This window comes from Echiichthys vipera (assembly GCF_963691815.1).
Source record: "Echiichthys vipera genome assembly, chromosome: 12".
NCBI lineage: Eukaryota > Metazoa > Chordata > Actinopteri > Perciformes > Trachinidae > Echiichthys > Echiichthys vipera.
In genome coordinates, this window is record NC_139837.1 from 5,376,592 (window position 1) to 5,395,058 (window position 18,467).

The 18,467-nt window shown below is 42.6% G+C and overlaps 1 protein-coding gene across 1 annotated transcript; it reads right to left on the bottom strand.

Moving 5' to 3' along the window:
- Positions 1-3,504: 3,504 nt before the first annotated feature.
- diras1b (DIRAS family, GTP-binding RAS-like 1b) lies at positions 3,505-16,926 on the bottom strand (the record flags this gene model as incomplete). Its single annotated transcript, XM_083923761.1, has 3 exons — positions 16,787-16,926; positions 4,688-5,029; positions 3,505-3,792 (listed from the first exon to the last, which is right to left on the bottom strand). The coding sequence occupies exons 2-3, from the start codon at positions 4,994-4,996 to the stop codon at positions 3,505-3,507; spliced, it is 597 nt and encodes a 198-aa protein (XP_083779887.1). The 5' UTR covers positions 4,997-5,029; positions 16,787-16,926.
- Between the last annotated feature and the right edge of the window lie 1,541 nt (positions 16,927-18,467).

An 18,467-nucleotide genomic window follows, 5' to 3' on the forward strand; every position in this document is an offset into this window, starting at 1 on the left:
ATAGCACAGCCTCTCACTCCGGCTTGTTGTCCATACTGCTCTTGCATGCTGTCTCGTTGTTTTTCCCTCCCCACTGTATCATATTCCACGCAGGAACATGAGCAACGACAGTCTCCTGTAGACGTCAGCAGAACAACAGATTGCACAAACATGCGCTCGCAAGCTGGCATTTGCCTGAAGCAACCAGAACGTGTCAAAGCTCATATTTATGCACCGTTTGCACCACCGCTGCCAGCAGCTACACATCGGATCAGACCAGAACTGCCTGATAGTTATACAGATAATTTCCAGCTTATGTTTTTTTTTTTCTAACCTTTAGAAGGACACATCAGGTACATGACAGAAAGCCTTCCATCTTTCCGGCATCTAAAACAAACCAAGACAAACCATTTCAAAGTACAACTTGTGTTTTGTTTTTTTCAAATGATGAAAAAAGAAGAAGAAAGAGTACGAGTGAGCATCCCTGGTATCTAACAGGTAAAGGGTAGGTTTTACAAATGCAGATTTTGGAGTTTAATAGGACCTCACATTAGTGCAAAGTACAACACATCGATAACAACGTATTCATTCAGCTTTCAAAATAAAATGAAAAGTAACAGCCATGGAGTGGAACCTTTAGTTACATATTCACATTTTGCTTGTTTTATCTGATTGATAGATCTGAAGAGTGGATGTGTCAAATACAATATATCATGAGCATCATCATTAAGCTGTATATTACAGTACATAGCAACATCAAACCTCCTACTGTAACAACATTTCCTGGTTACAAAGGACTTATTCCCAGTGGGTACAGGTTTTCTTTACATGGGTAACATCTTACTTGAAGCTCTTATAAACATTTCATTCAACTACCATATGTTATATTTACAATAACTACATGTTTGAGATTGTTTTCATGTGGGTGTGTGGGCGTGACTAATGCAGGAGGGACATTATAAATGGTGCTTATAAATGAGGCAATGCTGATTAATAAGCAAGTCTTCAAGTAAAATGTCACCATAAAGTGCCCAGTTGTTGATTCTGCTGCACACATGAAGACAGAGAAGGAGACAGACGGAAACAGTTGCTGTGCTTTTTTAAAATTTTTTATCCAGAGAGATGGACACACAGTTAAAAGGGGGCATCATCTGTGTCTTTGGGTTTAACAGTACAGGAGCAGATTATCCTCCATCCAAATTGTTGTTAAAGCCGCCTGAGAGATGGAGAAAAGCAGACAAATAATCCGAACCTTTCCTCTTCGTCCTTCTACAATTCTGTGGGGTTAAGTCGCACTCGCGCGCTTCAAGACCACAGCTAACCGCTCACATCACGATACCCTGTTGTTCAGCAGAACCACAACCTCATTGTGCCATGAACCGGACGACTAAACACACTTTACATCCATATCGAGACGGAGAAGCTACCGGTGATCACGACGCCATTGTTCAGGACTAGTGAATAAATGTTAAAGAGGAAAATCGCACAAAGAAGACAAAAAAAGGCAAAGAAAAAAACATACAAAAAAGAAACGTAAAAAAAAATGTATAAAAGGATATGTCGGTAAAAAAGTATTGTGCTTTTGGCTGTCCTGTGTACACTGTGTACAATATTCAGAGCTCCTGCGTGGGAAAATAAAAAGGTGTATACATGCATATTGGACATAAAGTAGAGTTAATGGCTCCAGAAGGATATTCTATGTAAAGCAGAGATCATTAACGTAGGCGAAAACATGACAAATTACAGTTGTGGGTGTGTGTTTATGATATAAAGTGCAATGTGAGGGCATTGAGGCTGAGTGAGCCCTGTTTGTCTTCATGTAATCAGTCAACGGTGTCACTCAGATTAACTTCTTTTGTGTGACACTTGCATGAATGCATTTGTGCTCATGCTGTGTGATATATATATATATGTTCGTGTGTGTGTGTGTGTGTGTGTCAGAGTGACTCATTCTGTTTCCTGTTTACCCGAAGCCTGCACGAGCGTACGAGAGGTAATCCGAGCAAACCAACCAAAGAGAAAACAAAACAAAGTGATTCAGGTCGCACTGAATAATCTGCATGGAGCTATTTTACATCCATCCCTTATTGATTTAATTTTCTCTGTGTGCTTTTTGTTTAACGAGGGCTTTTTTAAAAAAAAAACAAAAAAAAACTTTTACATGAATTTAAAAAGCATCATAAAGAAAAAAGGCAAAAGAAGAGAAACCTTCACAATAAAAGTGCCACAGCAAACTGACATTCTTGACCAAAGATCATCCCTTACGATTTTTTTTTTACCAGCTTGTCAATGATTATCCGAGTGTATCACCCTCGCAGACAAGGCAGACTTGTATATCTGTTTCCTGTGTTTGATGAAGAGTCCAGCGTCTTTTCATCCAGAGTTATTCTACACTAGATGAGAGTCTTAAAAGGATTGTTGCGTCGTATCAGTAACGTGTGTGCATACCCTGCCGCTGGATGCTTCTCCACACACACATAGAGAGTTTTCAGACAACATAATGACAGCTTGATAAAGGTAAAGTAGGGTCTTTTTTATCTTTCAGGAGGGATGATTAGGATGAGGAGATGAGAAGCTTTTACGCTCCGAACTTCACCTCATTCCTGTGACTGATGCACTAGTTTGGGTGGGGCAAGTGTAGACTAAACTGAATATATTTAAATACCCCGTGTTTATATACATCAGAGTCCTCAGGAGTGGCTCTGCGATGTAGCTGGCTCACATGTCTTGCTGCTGTAATGTCATTCACCCTAGCAGTCACAAACCTTCGGGGCCTGTGCTATCTAGCATAAAGGACACATCCACATCTCATAAAATAGTGTTTCTACCAGTCGAGTGAGCTTAACTAAATGTGTCGACTCCGTTACATATACATTGTGTTTTTCTATATTTGTTATAGTAGGTGCGGGGGGGGGGGGGGGGGGTGTTGGGGGGTGAAGGATGACGATGGGTGTGATCTGAGCAGGGAGTAAGGGGTCGGGATGAAGAAGTGGGAGAGGACACTAAATGTTTTGATCAGTTTGGGTTGTTTTTTTTTCCAAGTGGTGCTGCAGTCTGTGGTTTTTATTGCAGTCCAAGGTCCTGATGAGCCCCTCAGCCGCGTTTTGTGGCACTTGGATGATGCAAAAGTCCACACTCACGCTGTTCCTTACCGTGGCTGACATCCACAGGTAATGCATCTGTGACATGCACTTCTTGTTTTTAATTCGCCTTCTCGACATTCTGCTTCAGTCCCCCTCATCTCTCCTCTAAGCAGAACGCGCATGGATGTAAAGCTCAAACTGAAATCCTGTATGTTTTGTTTTTTTTCAAAATAACTACTGAGTTGTGTTTGTGAATGCCTCGGTCGAACAGAGGAGGATGTGGATGATGAGATTCCTGTTGCCCTCCAGACATTTTGCTCAGAATGATACGTTTAGTGAGTCCCTCCTCTCTCGCACTCATCTTCCTTTTTTTCCTCCTTTTCTCTGTATTTCTCCCTCCCTCTCTCAACCACCACCTCCCCTCTCTCCTCCTCCCCTGGATTTACATCACGCTGCATTTGCCCTTCAGTCTCTCGGCACGGGACTGCTTCCCCGAGCGCTTGCCGTCGATGTTGAGGCTCATGTTCCTCTTCTTGTCCAGGTTGAGGAGCTCCTGGAAGAGCTCAGTTACATTGTGGTTGGTCTTGGCCGACGTCTCCATGAAGGCGCACTTCCACTGGTTGGCCTGGGCTTCCCCGTCCTTGGTCTCCACCTCCCGCAGGGTTTCATCGCTCTTGTTGCCCACAAGCATGATGGGGATGGCCTCCACGTTGCCCTTTATAGCCAAGACCTGCAGAAGAGGGGAAATAAGGGCAGTGCTTGTTATCTTCTGAATGGTCAGTGAACAATATAAATACCAAAACAATGTTGATTTGTTGGTAATCTTAACCCCAATACTAATAATCATAATGTTTTTACCAAACATTTGAACTTAAATGTACTGTATTTTATTATATACTTATTCTGGTTTTGTTATAAATGTCACAATTTTCTGTAAAGCAAACTGAATTGTAGAATTCAGGCATGAATTGCAACACATTATTATTTATTATTATTAAAACAAACAGCTGTGAATTTAGCCTTTTAGCAAGAAATCAAATTAACACGTTTCTCCTATATTTATGCATAAGTATAAGTAAGTATTAAACAGAGGGACGTGAATCAAGAATCGATTCCACTTGAGAAAAGGTAACAAATTGTAATCAGAATTGTATGCACCCGAGCTTTTCAATTCCTTTTATCAATGCCGACATGTTTTTGTATTGTTTTGACAGTTAAGCATTGCAACACAATGACATCACACGCATGCATCATGCATTTGGAAAGTTGCAACAAGAGGGAGTCATTGCAGAAAGGAGAAAAAGGTCAGATACTTGGATTCATAATAACGTTAGTGCCACGCAGGCAGCGTGTGGAGAGCCTGGATAAAAAACAAAGCTGTAAAAATATTCTCTCATTTCATCGACACAAATGTTTCACACAGGAAGCGTATCAGGAATAACCAAGGGAATTAATAAAGAATAGGACCCATAAGCAGAATCGATACCCACATTGGTATCAATGAGATCTTCCCAATTCCCATCCTTGATAATACATTTAAGCTTACAGTACGCACTCGCCTACATTTAAGCCAGCCATCTACACACACACACACACACCCACAACCAAACACCATCACTCCCCACCTGTTGGTAAATGGGTTTGAGCTCCTCCAGGGACTGTTTGCTTGTGATGGAGTAGACCAGGATGAAGGCATGGCCTTTAGAGATGGACAGGCGCTGCATTGCCGGAAACTGGTGGCTCCCTGTGGTGTCGGTGATCTGGAGGGTGCACACGCTCTTATCGCAGCTGATCACCTGACGGTAGGTGTCCTCCACTGTAGGGATGTAGGTGTCCCTGAAGGTGCCCTTTACGAAGCGCAGGACCAGGGAGCTCTTCCCCACTCCCCCTGCCCCGAACACCACCACGCGATAGTCGTTGCTTTGCTCCGGCATTCTGCCCCCCTCAGGCTTAAGACAGTGTTACACCTATGATGTTGAGGGTGGAAGCATGGGGATGAAGCAGGGTGAGAAGGGTGAGGGATGGGGAGAAGAGGATAATTTTAGCAAATAAGCAGTCAGCAGATCACAAGGCAGATGGAGGAACAGGAAGGGGCGCGCTGGTGGGACTCGACCTCAGACCAGTGGGTGTGAAAGCACTCTAACTACCCTCGAAGTCTGACTATGAGCCAGAGTACAAATTAGAGAGGATGAGCTGGTGAGGCTCCAAGTGTTTCACCTGACGCCGACATTTCCCTGATCAATACTGTTCGCAGAGTCACAGTTTCTCAGTCGCCACCCCAAAAACATTGCAGCATCTATCATCTCCAGGAAGAGGAGACAGACACAGCGTAGGAGAGAAAGACATTACAATAACATGGACTCGTGTTTAACAAAGCACAATCCAATACAACAAAAACACAAACAACAGCTTTACAAATGAGTTGAATTGACAACTCTCACACATTTTAGCATCTTACAATAAGTAGGACTGCAGGACTTTGCATGTGTGTGTGATAATGAGTACATATCTTGAGTGTATGTATGATAAGAGGGACTAAACATCAACTCAACCGATTATGGATCCGATCACAGGGCTAGGCTTTTATTGTAAATGTAAACTAAAACTAATTAAAGCTGCTCTAATCAATATTTTTTACATTAACAATGGATCCGATGTTCATGTGTATGTGAAATGATCACAGACTACACTTCTATTCTGCTCAACGGAGCCTTTAGGCATCGTTCAGCTCTTTGTTTTGATGATTACAGCCCGAAACTTCACCGCTTTGGTTCAGTCTCACGGCTCTCAAAGCCTCTCGCAGCAGCATGCAGGCAACTTTTTTTTAAGTCAAGTAACTCTAATAAAAAAAAAAAAACACCTTACGGTACTTGCCCAGAACCAAACTTCAGACAAATAAAGTTAGCAACTAGTTGGTAACCAAAGTGGAGCCTTTAGCTGCTATAGCTGGGAGTTCATGGAGACCGAAACAGAGAGGGTGAATAAATGGAAATTAAATAAATTCACCCGTTGGCCAGAAACATGAATGCAAACGAATGATAATGTTCTGCTGGAGGAACTGTTTGGCATATTAACTTAAAAGGTTATAGTGTGTCAGTGTGTTTGCAGCTTATTTTGCTGGCCCCAAGTGGCCAAAATAAATCAATGAATGCATGTATAAGATAAGTCACTTCGAAACCATTTGTGGTTTATTGTTTGTTTTAAATAAAAATAACTGCTGTGCACATCTAGTGTTACACCTGTAAGATATCCCTTCCTGACACAAAGCCGAGTTCATTCAGGCTGGGATTGTTCGATCGGTTCAGTGAAGAGAATCTACGGATAAATACAAAGTATTCCAAATCCATCATAAACCTGCTTTGCAGTCAGCAGCAGACACTGCAGAATGAAGGACTCTCACTCTCAATATGACCTGCTGCAACTCATACATATGCATCTGGACAGTGTCCTCACACCTAATCTATTGCTATCTTTGTAAGTGCTTGTGTGTCTGCCGAGCATATGTGCCTGATTATGCGTTGTATCTGTTGCATTATTTATCTGCTGTGGTTCTAAACTTGCTTTAAGGTCCCATAATAAGATACTCATTCAGTTGTGATCATGTGCTGCTCTCTAAGCTCTAGCTGTAATGAAACAGTAAATTGACATCAATACTAGATGGAATAAGTGGATTTCTGTCATGCTTGCACTGCTGGAATCCACTATTGATGGCAGGGCCTCTGTAATTGCATTGCCAGGTTCTAGATAATATCAGTCAAGGAGTTCAAAATAAATGGGGATTCAGGGAGTGCCTCTTGAGTTTTATAGTCAATCTATAGCTGTAACTCTGGGTGACATATGAGAGTGTTTTATATCCATGCTGAACACGCAACCACAGTTTCATTTGCAGATGAGCCTGTGTCCTCTGCTGATATACCTGCAACTGTTTTACTCTCGTCTGGCAAAGCTGATCATGTGGTTGAATGGCTCTGTGGTGCCTTAGGGTGATGATACATTTTTAAGACAGTGAGTGATACTGTCAAAAGTCTGTCTAACTGCCGCCTGTCAACGCGATTTTACAGTGTGATGGAAGCTTAAATTCTGAGATAAATTTGATATGTGAAACTTGAAACAGCTGTTTGTTTACAAGTTCAGCATTCACAGAGCAACATTTTCATTCATTTGAAGTCTCGTTTCTATCCACCTGATAAATGAAAAAAACTTTGATCAGTTTAAACTTTAAAGCAGCTAGAATCAATATTTCAATAATAACAATGCACCACATGACAATGTGACATGTGTCCCTCGTAGGGAGGATCTGCAGCTGCCCCCGGCTTTAAAACAGAGCCATGATCGGCCCGACAAAAAAATCAGTCCGGACCCTGCATAAATAGTTTCTATTCTACAAAGTCAACGTACATTATTTAAACATTAAACAAATGATAAGGTTTGCATAAGGGGGGGAAAAGACACATTTAGCAGAGACAGAGCCAGATATTTTGCCTCAGGAGTCAGTGGAGACCAGTGAGTATTGAACTCGTCAGGTAAACACAAACAGGTCTCCAAATGAATGCTAATAAGTCCGTTAAGATCGGCTGGATTTGTAATTCAAGTGCCCAAAAATGAATTACTGCAGGTTTGGAGTGACTGCAGAGAGCACTGCTACAACAAAGTCAGACGGGGCAGGAAACCCAGATAATCAGACAGGCTGAGAGAAGCCGTGCAGCCTAATGAGCTGCTTTATTTTGAGTTGAAACATCCGAAAATGTCCATAGCAATCCCTCCTTGCACAGGGTTCAACTTTTGGGTCAAAGTTGAGCGAGCAAGTCTGTGTGTAAACTGTGAAGGTTTATTACGGTTTGCATTCATTTTCTCTTCCAGATGAACTGGGCCAAACAGGGGATGTCTCGCACGTCTCGCCAACTTGGTGTGCACAGTGTTTAGAGATAGAAACGATGGCCAATAGGATAAAAACAAAACCCAAGTTCTAATAAACCAGAATTGTAAATGGACTTGTACTTATAAAGCGCCTTTCCAGTCTTCTGTCTACTCAAGGCGCTTTCACAGTGTTTGTCACATTCACCCGTTCACACAGACATTCACACTGATGGCAGTGGACATCTACATGCCATCCAATCTGATCTAACCATTCACACCACATTTACACACCCATGCGCAGCACGGGGAGCAATTCGGGGTTCAGTGTCTTGCCCAAGGACACTTCGACATGTGGACCGGGGGAAGGTGGGGAATCGAACCACCAATCTCTCGAACAGAGGACGACCCACTCTTCCACCAAGCCACAGCCCTTAGAACAAAGACTGAAGGCCTTCCACTGTATTGATAATTTGACAGTTGTAATGAAATACTGCAAGGAATGGTATCCCTAAGATACACATTCCACTACTGGACAGATATCTGTGGACTAAAGGGTTTACTGGCAGGATTTCTGTGTTTTAAAGCTGATGTGTTGGTGCTTCTGGGCTTGAGCCACACACTCATACACGCTCTTGATCTGGATATGCTTGCAAATGTTCTTTTTATCCATCCTTCTGTGTCTCTTTCCTCTTAATTTATGCATCTTCGAAATGTTTTTCTTGCACCTGCTCCATTTCTCCTCCGCCTCGTTCTCCCTCTCTCTCTCTCTCTCTCCTTCAGGCCTCCATGCGGTTTGATCAATAAACTAAGGCCGGTGTGGTTTTGATCGATGGGGCTCATCTGTCTGGGCCGTGTCAGTCTGTCATCCTGCCTCGCTTGGTGCCTGTTGTTGTTGGTTTTTTTTGGACGGGGATTTCAGCTCCGCGGCAACGATACCGCTCATCAAAACCTTCCTCCCCTCCCCCCCTGTCTTTCACCTGAACTAAAATTAGCTGCCTCCCTCCCTCCCTCTGGCAGCAGCTATAACAGCACACACAGGTGCAACCTCCCAGTGACACACACACACACACGCGCACACACACGCACACACACACACACACACACACACACACACACACACACACACACACACACACACACACACACACACACACACACACACACACACACACACACACACACACACACACACACACACACACACACACACACACACACGAACACACACACACACACACACACACACACACACACACACACACACACACACACACACACACACACACACACACACAGTACTTCCGCTCTTACAACATTTGTCCTTGACACCAGGCCTCTGAGATTAATGATATTCCTCCCAAACACAAGCTGTCTCTCTCCATTTGCCCCTCCCCTTCTCTTGTTTTATTTGAAATGAGAGGACTGCAGTTCCTTAATGAATTAATGGTATACTATAAATGCATCTGTGGCAGTGCAGCCAAAATCCATTAGCAGATAGCTTTGGCACAGACCAAACAGGCCTCCTTCTCCTCCACAACAAAAAAAAAAATAGACGCAACGCAGACTTCTCCACTTGTTTATTTCACAGGGCCAGCAAGGAAATGTCACCTTTAGCGAAAATATGCACATAATTTCCCTCAAGAGAGCCACTTACGCAGCAGCACAAAGGGAGCGCATTAAGCAACATCAAACACAATGTCATTCAACAGATCAAGAGCATGATTAAATAGACACCCACAAAGCTGTCCCGTGGTATCTTGCGGGGGAATGGGTTTTAATCAGGCCGCGGATACTGGAATGCTGCGGATACACGGCTATTTGGCTGATGAGTGTTTCATAGGATGACCAGGATTTCTCGGCTCAAGGTTCTCTAATAAGATATTCTGGACACACACACATACATGCGTCATTACATCTGAAACCTGCACAAAGTTTCTTCAGCTGCCAGAGTGTCAGTTAGTGTATGAACACGTGTGTGTGTGTGTGATGTGTGTTTGCGTCTGTGTAGTCAAGCAAAGGGTTCCCTGTCCTCTGTGCACACATCAGCTCAAGTGTGTGTTTGTTACCAGAGGAATGAATCTGCATTTTTAGCCAAGAGCGAACGATAGACCCAGGCATTTCCATTAGGTTTGAGCAGATTGTAGAGGTTCAATTTATAAATGTTGATACAGTCTCACGCATTCAGTCTCGCTGCTGCATCAGTGTGTTCACGTCCGCAACCAGAGCCCAAGGAAAACCGCTCACGTGTGCTTATTTCTGAATCTTTTGATAAGCTGTTGGAGTTAATGGAAGATTTATAAATGTGGAAAAAGTGCATTTTTTTCATTTTACGGAAAAAGAAAAAAAGGGGGAATGGAGGGAGATGATGCAAAGTAAGGAAACCTTCCTTTCATATTCATCAGAGCTATGAAATATCCTCACGATCCATCAGATATGGAGTGTGCGGTGTTGCGTTGTCTTCGCAGCAGCTTTGTCAAGTGTTTAAAAAGATGTTAAATACAGTCACTTGTTGATAGATACATATAAAGGGATTCCAGTTTGAACAGAAGTCGTATGCTCCATTTCTTCTCTCAGCATATGAATGTTTTATTATGGGAATATTTATTATATTTTATAAGATTGGCCCTTTGCAAGTTTTAGACCACGCCAATAAATCTAAACTCTGGTGCTTTTACTGCTGCTGGATGGAAAAATGCCTGCTCTTCAGAAACGTATAGAAGCAGAGTTTTAGCTCGACCGTCACTCTTGTGTGTGTACAATAAACAACAACCAGTTGCTAGTGAGATTATTTTTGCAGACAGACTGATAGATATAGAAATAGTCTATATTATAACCCCTGTAAAATTACAAGCAGACATTTGTCATGGTAGGAAAAGCACAGGCATCAAACTGAGCCATCGTGCATATTATCAATTTAATTTCTAACTATGACAAATCAAAATGTCTGCTGTTAAAATTAAACAAACAGGATACGACATGTTAACTAGTGAGCTTACGAGTCATTTTGTGACCACTGACCTTTGTGCTAAGCTAACTGGCTGCTGGCTCCAGTCTCATATTTACCAGACATGAAAGTGCTAATCTTCTTATCTAAGTTTCATCAAGAAGGAAGATAAGAAAAATACTTTTTCTTTAACAGTTTTTGTTCAAATCATTTCTAAGAGATTGAAAAACATTCTTGTTGCAGAGGAGAGAGAGTCATCCTTCAACGCAGGTACAACTGACACCCCTCTTTATAAACTCAATACATCTGTATTACACAGTTTGATCAATCAACAAAATCGATGTGAGCATAAACAATAATTTCACTTCCTTTGAGTGATTCTGAACAATTTAGGAAAATATTTCAAATATACAATTTAAACATCTAATCATACTCTTGTGCATTAACTTCCTGCATTACATAATTCAATAACAACATGATTAAGCTTAAACCAGATATGGTATGTGTGTATATATGCATGAGAGATCAGGGACAACAGGGTATGCCCGAGGTGTTTGAAAGCTGTGTGTGAGACTATGGGTGTGTCTGCTTCTCATCAGTGTCGGTCTGTACCGGGATTGAGCACACTCCACCCGTACATGCATGAAGTATGTGCCTTAGATGCTACAAGAGATTGCAGCACTCTGGTCTTGGCTTAGTAGCTAATCATCAAGCTTAACCTCCTCTGTGCTCCTGGCCTGCTCTGCATTGACCCAATTCCCAGGACTTAAGATACCCGCGGTCTCCCTATAAGACAACATGCAGCTCCGGATGAAGCCCTCTGATACTTCATGCACAAACATCCCTTTGACTCAGCGTGCATTGACAGGAGCACCGTGGCATGGGAATATCAGCACAGCCAGACACACAAACAGTACGGGTGACATTTATCTTTGTATTGATGCTCAACAGCATCACATTTGAGTTGCACCGGAAGGTTTTGCAACAGAAGATCTATCAAGCACAGAACAGGCTCCAGGAATTTCCCCCTCAGCACTATTTCGCAAAGTCACCGGAGAGCTGTGGACAGTTAAGGCTTTCCTGGATGATCAACAACCCCAAATGTTTCATTACTTTACCAGAAAGACTTTCTACTTTCTCCGATCCAAGCCGAGTGCAGACGTTTAGGCCAGCCAATGTAAGACTACAGTGTCGATAAATCCGGAGAATAAAGAATTGCTACGACGCTTAGCTTTATGAAATACTTTTTTTAGCTAAAGTTTGAATCCCTAATCTCTGATTTGGTAACACCCACGGTTAATATAGCGACAGTAAACACTATTTGAGCAGCTACTTTAAAAGAAATACAACAGAAGAGCGACTGGTAAACCTGTTTTAAGTGCAACCAAACAAACTCAAGTTGTTAGTGTGCATAGACTCCGCCACTAATAATATAAACTCCTACATAAGGGGTAACTACTGAATGTATATACTTGTACATTGAATGTCTTCAAAAATGGTTTGATTTCATGAAGATGGATGAAAAGCATTGTAACTTTAAGTCCATTGCTTTTGAGAGTATTAATAAAGCCAAAGAATGATTACTGATTTACTGTAGTCGTACATTACCATGTTTTTCTGTTTGTATGGTTTTGGTTTTAATGCTGCATTGCACATCTGATCTATTTGTATGACGTTCTCCCCGTGTCTGCGTGGGTTTTCTCCGGGTTCTCCGGTTACCTCCCACAGTCCAAAGACGTGCAGGTGTTCGGTTCATTGATGACTCTAAATCACCCGTAGGTGTGAATGGTTGTCTGTCTCTGTTCGTCTCTATGTGTCCTGTGATAGACTGGCGTCCTGTCCAGGGTGGACCCCGCCTCACACCCGATTGTCAGCTGGGATCGGCTCCAGACGCCCGGTTGAAGATGAATGAATGAATGAATAATACTGACGGATACTGTTTACAATGTTGTAACTTTACACTGCCATTTTATTGCTATTTGTACTTCTACCTTACGTTTTTTTTCTTATTATTTATAGCATCAACACAGAAGCTGCAATATCAGTCTCATTGTACTTGTAAATGAATGAAAATGACAATATTATATCCTGAAAGTCTGAAGCCGTAAGGGCACTTCCAGACTGAATTAAAAAACACCTGTCTCATTGCAAAAGCCGAACTTTTATCATCATTAGCATTTAGCTTGTTAGCACCAGTTGTTGCCCGTAGAGGGGGGCACTCACAAGTGGCTACAGGGGAATACCGAAAACTGATGGTGCGTCCATTTTATACAAACTAAACAGCCAGCAGTATACAGCAGTTCCATGTCCAAAGCATCTCTCTAACAGCAACTACTCCCTGATAAGTGTAAATGTGCACTTTTAATAAGAGTTTCCCCCTTTGGCACATTGATTTCTGAGCTGTAATCAAACCCTGAAACCATAATCGTGCTGTTTCCATGCAGCACTTTGTACACAGAACAAGATGCAACATGGCCATGTAATTAGTCTTTCAGTGTGTATCAGTACTGAGTATTAGCTTGACCTGGGGAACCCTGGGTTGCTCCGTCTGGCCTCTCCATAAGACTCTGCTAATACCTCGGCCTGGCATTCTGAGAAACACACGCGCCTGGATATTAACGCCAACATCGGGCCAGGAAAGAGTAAAGAAATTCAGTTTCCAGCACTGGTAATAAAGCAATAATATCTGCATAATGTATTCTTTTTTTTTTTTTTAAGAAAGCCTATTCTTGGAAGTTATGAATGCCCCGACCTGACTAATTACAGACTGCTGGAGTGTGTTGCAGATGCCTGCCCGCAGTGACAGATGGTGACAGGGTTGGTAGTTCTGGATTGACTCCACTGGTTTTTACAGGCGAGATCAACCAGGCACAGCTTTATTATAATACCACTTGATCCACGTCCGATAACAACGCAGATTGGAAACAACAAGGGAATCCCGCTCGAGACTTTGTGACGCTCCCATGATGCAACTGGAATTATAAGAAACTGACCGTTAACGTTTCTTTATCTCAGATCAAAAAATACTTTCTATTTTCTCTCAGTTCTCATAATCTCCCCAAGATAAACGATGGTAAGAGTGTTTTACATTAAATGACTGAATGCCTTTTCAACAAAATGTCACATAAAACACGGTGACTCAGAGGCCACAGTGTGCATAATGGACCAGAACAGCCACCCTGGCCTTCTATTAGTTATGCACAAGACCGAGACAATCCTGCCTAATGCCATGTATAATGAAGACTATATGGACCTTTTCAAATGAGCTGATGCCGTCAGAACAACTAAAACACTTTAACATTGATCTGTTCCAGTATTAAAGCAGACGTTATACAGTATACGGTTATATATAGCTCAGGAGTGCTCGACAGCGATGGTGCACTTGACTAGACTTGTCCTGTCAAAGAAAGACGGGCTTAAACATCAGGAGGAGACAGCCGTTAACTAGAACTTCAAAAGAGCGTTAAGGAGGTAAGATCAGTTTGAGAAGGAATCCATTTTTGTTTCCGCTTTTGGGATTAAAATAATTATAAATCAAGTCTGACGTATGAATATTTCTGCACTAATAAGCCAGAGGGGCTGCTACTCATTAAGATTTAGTTATGACACATGCTTCCAACGAAACGCCCAGTTCCTTGGCTTTATTATACAATTCAGTGTAGCTCACCATTTGCTGTTGCAGCATTATCGATTTTTTCCATCTTTAAATAAACGAAAATGTTCCACAAAAAGCACAAAGCATGGTCAAAAACGGGACGCTGCTCTCACATGAGGCAGCGTGACGCCTGATCCTGATTGAATGAACCTCATTAAGAGCTGCTCTTTTTGAAAAACTTCAATATAAGGATGCGTGATAATAGAATATTTGTGTATATTTACATGTGCCACTCAATATTTTCCTCATTCCTCACGACTTGAGATTTTCTCTTTCACGTCTTATTGCTTTATGTTTGCTTTTGGTACGGCCCTTTGTGGTTGTAGATTTTGCTACAGACCTGTTCAAAGTTGTAAACATAAACATTTTAAATGTGTCCAACTTTGATTCCTGTTGCATTGAATGTGAATGACATCAGCTGACAGGAAGTTTGCGAGGACCAAGGCTGTTGCCTAGCGATGGACTTCCATTAAATAGGGTCTGGAGATGTAGAAAAGCATGACACTGGCGTTAAAGTAGAACAAAATAAAAGGATCACGTGTACCCGATGGAAAACAACTGCTGCACCACCTTTGTAAGCCTGAGTAACACTGCGAATATAGCCTTTTATATCTTATAGCAAAAATGGTTAATTCATTAATTCTATATAAATGAACAAGCTAAATACTCATCTCAAAAAACGCACCCAAACCAAACCAATAAAGAATGTTCTTTTTATTCTCTAATTCAACCCTATAACCATAAAAAACAAGTCTTGTGGTCCCAGCTCTGGAAGGACCGGATCGTGATAACTGCAGAAAACTGGGGGCTGCCCGTGTGTGTCTCCAGACATGGGCAGACATTAGTGACGTCCCCTACATTATTCACAACAACATCTGGCCATCTGGACCTCGGTTATCTCGCACAGCTTTGTGTAGTGTGGTTTAACGAGCTTAGCTGAAAATACCAACAAAAAACAAAAACAACTCTCCAATCATCATCAATTTCTGAGCATCCACACTCATCTCCGACATCATCAACAACGTCACCACACCAGCATCATCTCCTCTTTCTGTGTTTTCCTTGTTACCATGCGTTGAGTCATTCCTTTGTCCTGCCTTAGCAGCAGAAGTGTTCTTATGCAACCGTACTGTAGCCGTTCAAGACAGACAAACAAATGGACAGGCAGGCAGGACGCTGACACTCCCCCACACTTCCACTTACCCCCCATCCTCCACCAACACATGCATGCTTTAACACGGTCTGCATCTCTATGCTACTCCCAACCGCACACTTTAAAGCTTAATCACAGGATTTACTGTCATCTCTCCTCTCTTTTCTGGCAAACCCTTCAACCCACACACACACCCATGACTGGCAGTGTTCAATGCATACAGGAAGTTGAGTCACATACATATATATATATATATATACACCCACACACACACAAAGACATACACACACACACACACACACACAAAGACACACAAAGACACACACACGCACACACATATATAGGAGGCCTAAATGATGCACAACTCCTTTTGCATGTCATGATGGCTCTCCTTTCCAGTCATGAGAGCCACAACAAACAACACACCATGGCATGGAGGAGAAATGGAGAAATCAAGATCCAGATGGAGGATTATCTGTGACTTTTGCCACAGAAACCGGGCTTTATGCGTCACGCTGGCGTCATTATTAGTGTATAGTCTCATGTTGACGTGCATCTCCGTCTCGGTCTGTAGTCAGGAAGGGGGTGGCAGCAGAGAGGGCTTGCCGTCGGTCCGCAGATTGGTGCGCAACGCCATTACAGACCACCCCACTCTGCTCGGTTCATTCATAAATACCAGAGGATCGCCATCTCGCAACAGTGCCATCATTTCGCAGTCGCAGCGAACCGCCCCTCCTCCCCCCTCCTCCCATTACTCCTCAAAGCAATATCATAAACCCAACACCCTCATATCTCTACCCTCTCTCTCTCTCTCCCTCTCTTCCTCTCTTTCTCTCTCTTCCTCTCCTGCTGACTGCCAATATGGCTGTGCGGGCATCGTGCAATTCCCACGACCGAGGTTATCAAACACAACTGTGACTCGCATTTAAATCAATCAACAACAAACGAATAAACGAATATACATTTTTTTTTTTCATCCCGCATTTGGCCGCGAACAGCAGGGATCGTGTGCGCGCAACAGACAGCCAGGGAGGCAGGAGGATCGCGGTTACGCCACTGAATACCAACATCTAACCCTCCGTGTAAAGATGTGGGGATGAGCGGCATCTCCGTACCTGGTCGTGAAGTATACTGCTCCGCTTCAGGCTCGTCCTTGGTTCAGACGGGTGTAAGACAAACGCCGAAAGCGTCTTAAAGCATTTTACACGGTTCATGTAGAGCTCATGTCGTCCGATTTCCAACACCACCACAGCCGACTCTCTCTCTCTTTCTCTCTCTCTCTCTCTCTCTCTCTCTCTCTCCCTCTCTTTCTCTCTCAAATAGGACGTGGGAGGTGCTATGCCCTCTCTCTTTTCCCTCCACACTTGATTTTCTTTCAGTTCATCCACTTCTTATTCCTATTTATGAAAAATAAGCTATTCAAAATAAAAAAAAACACCAGACGTCCCTTATGCTCTAAAAAAGTATCACAGTTCAGTAATCAAACGATGTCAAAAACAAGAGAATGAAAGGAAGAAAGACAGAAAACTGCATTGATTCATTAATAATACAGAGCACCTTAATCCTAATATTCATACATGGAGCCACGATCGTATCACATGTAGGCTAAAAGGGTATACACTATCCAAGAAACCTGGAAGTAAAGACATTGATGGTGCCAGAGAAACAGATCACATTAAAATAGACCAATTGATATTCATAGTCAAACATCTAACCTGAGCAGAGACTCATTTCATGTCAGATTGGTCAGGATTGTTGGATTCATTGGATCAGGTTTAGAACTTGACATCCACCTGCAGTACCGTTTTAACAGAAACCACAGCCTAAAACATAAATCATACATCAGATCAGGCCTACATCTGTATCAATCAAGCAGAGGTGTGTAGATAAGGCTGAAATACACCACTGAATCATTCATATTCAGTTGTATTAATAAGGTTATATGTGAAGCTTGGAGAGCTTTTAATCGAAAAAGCAGGATCAGCACCACGGACAGCGACCTGAGCGCGTTTCAGCACCACGGGTAGAAACACATTATATATATATATATATATATATATATATATATATATATATATATATATATATATATATATATATATATATATATAGGCTGTATAATGTACTCTATATGCCACTGTACGTACACGCACAACAGAGCAAAACAACATGCGGTGGGTGGGAAGATGGTAAGGGATCGCAGAGTAGATAAACCAGGAAGTACACCAGCTCAATAGAAGGACGCCTCATAATCTGTAGGAGGGACGCCCGCGTGACTTCCCAGGCCGTGTCGGCGGGGATGAGAACATTTCATGAATGTGTTTTAGCGTCACAAAGAAGTGTGGGAAGGCCTAGCCCCGGTGCTAATAAAGGCCCACGGCTGAGTCAGACCGGGCCTTGTTCGGAGCTGTTTGTCTGTGCGTGATGGTCTCCCTGTGTATGACTCACCAGCTCTCCGTCCACACTGCCTTGTCTTTGTCCCCCTCTGTCGACGAGCCGTGGAACTGCACAAGACGAGCAGACAGGGTGATATGAGCAGCAATGAGCATAGATGGTTTCAGTTTTGGGGGGTGGGTGATGAGCAGGAGATCAGGGGGGAGCAGGGCAATGCAAGAGCATACAGGAGGGAAGATTCTGCAACAATAAGCAGATGGGAAGTCACTTTGGATTTGGATCCAGAGACTTAAAATCAAGAGAGAGTCCACAGTTTGCTATTCTCACAATAGGCCTATAAGAAGTATTGCTAACATCAGCATACTATAGTATATAATACTATATCATCCAATGACTCTTTGG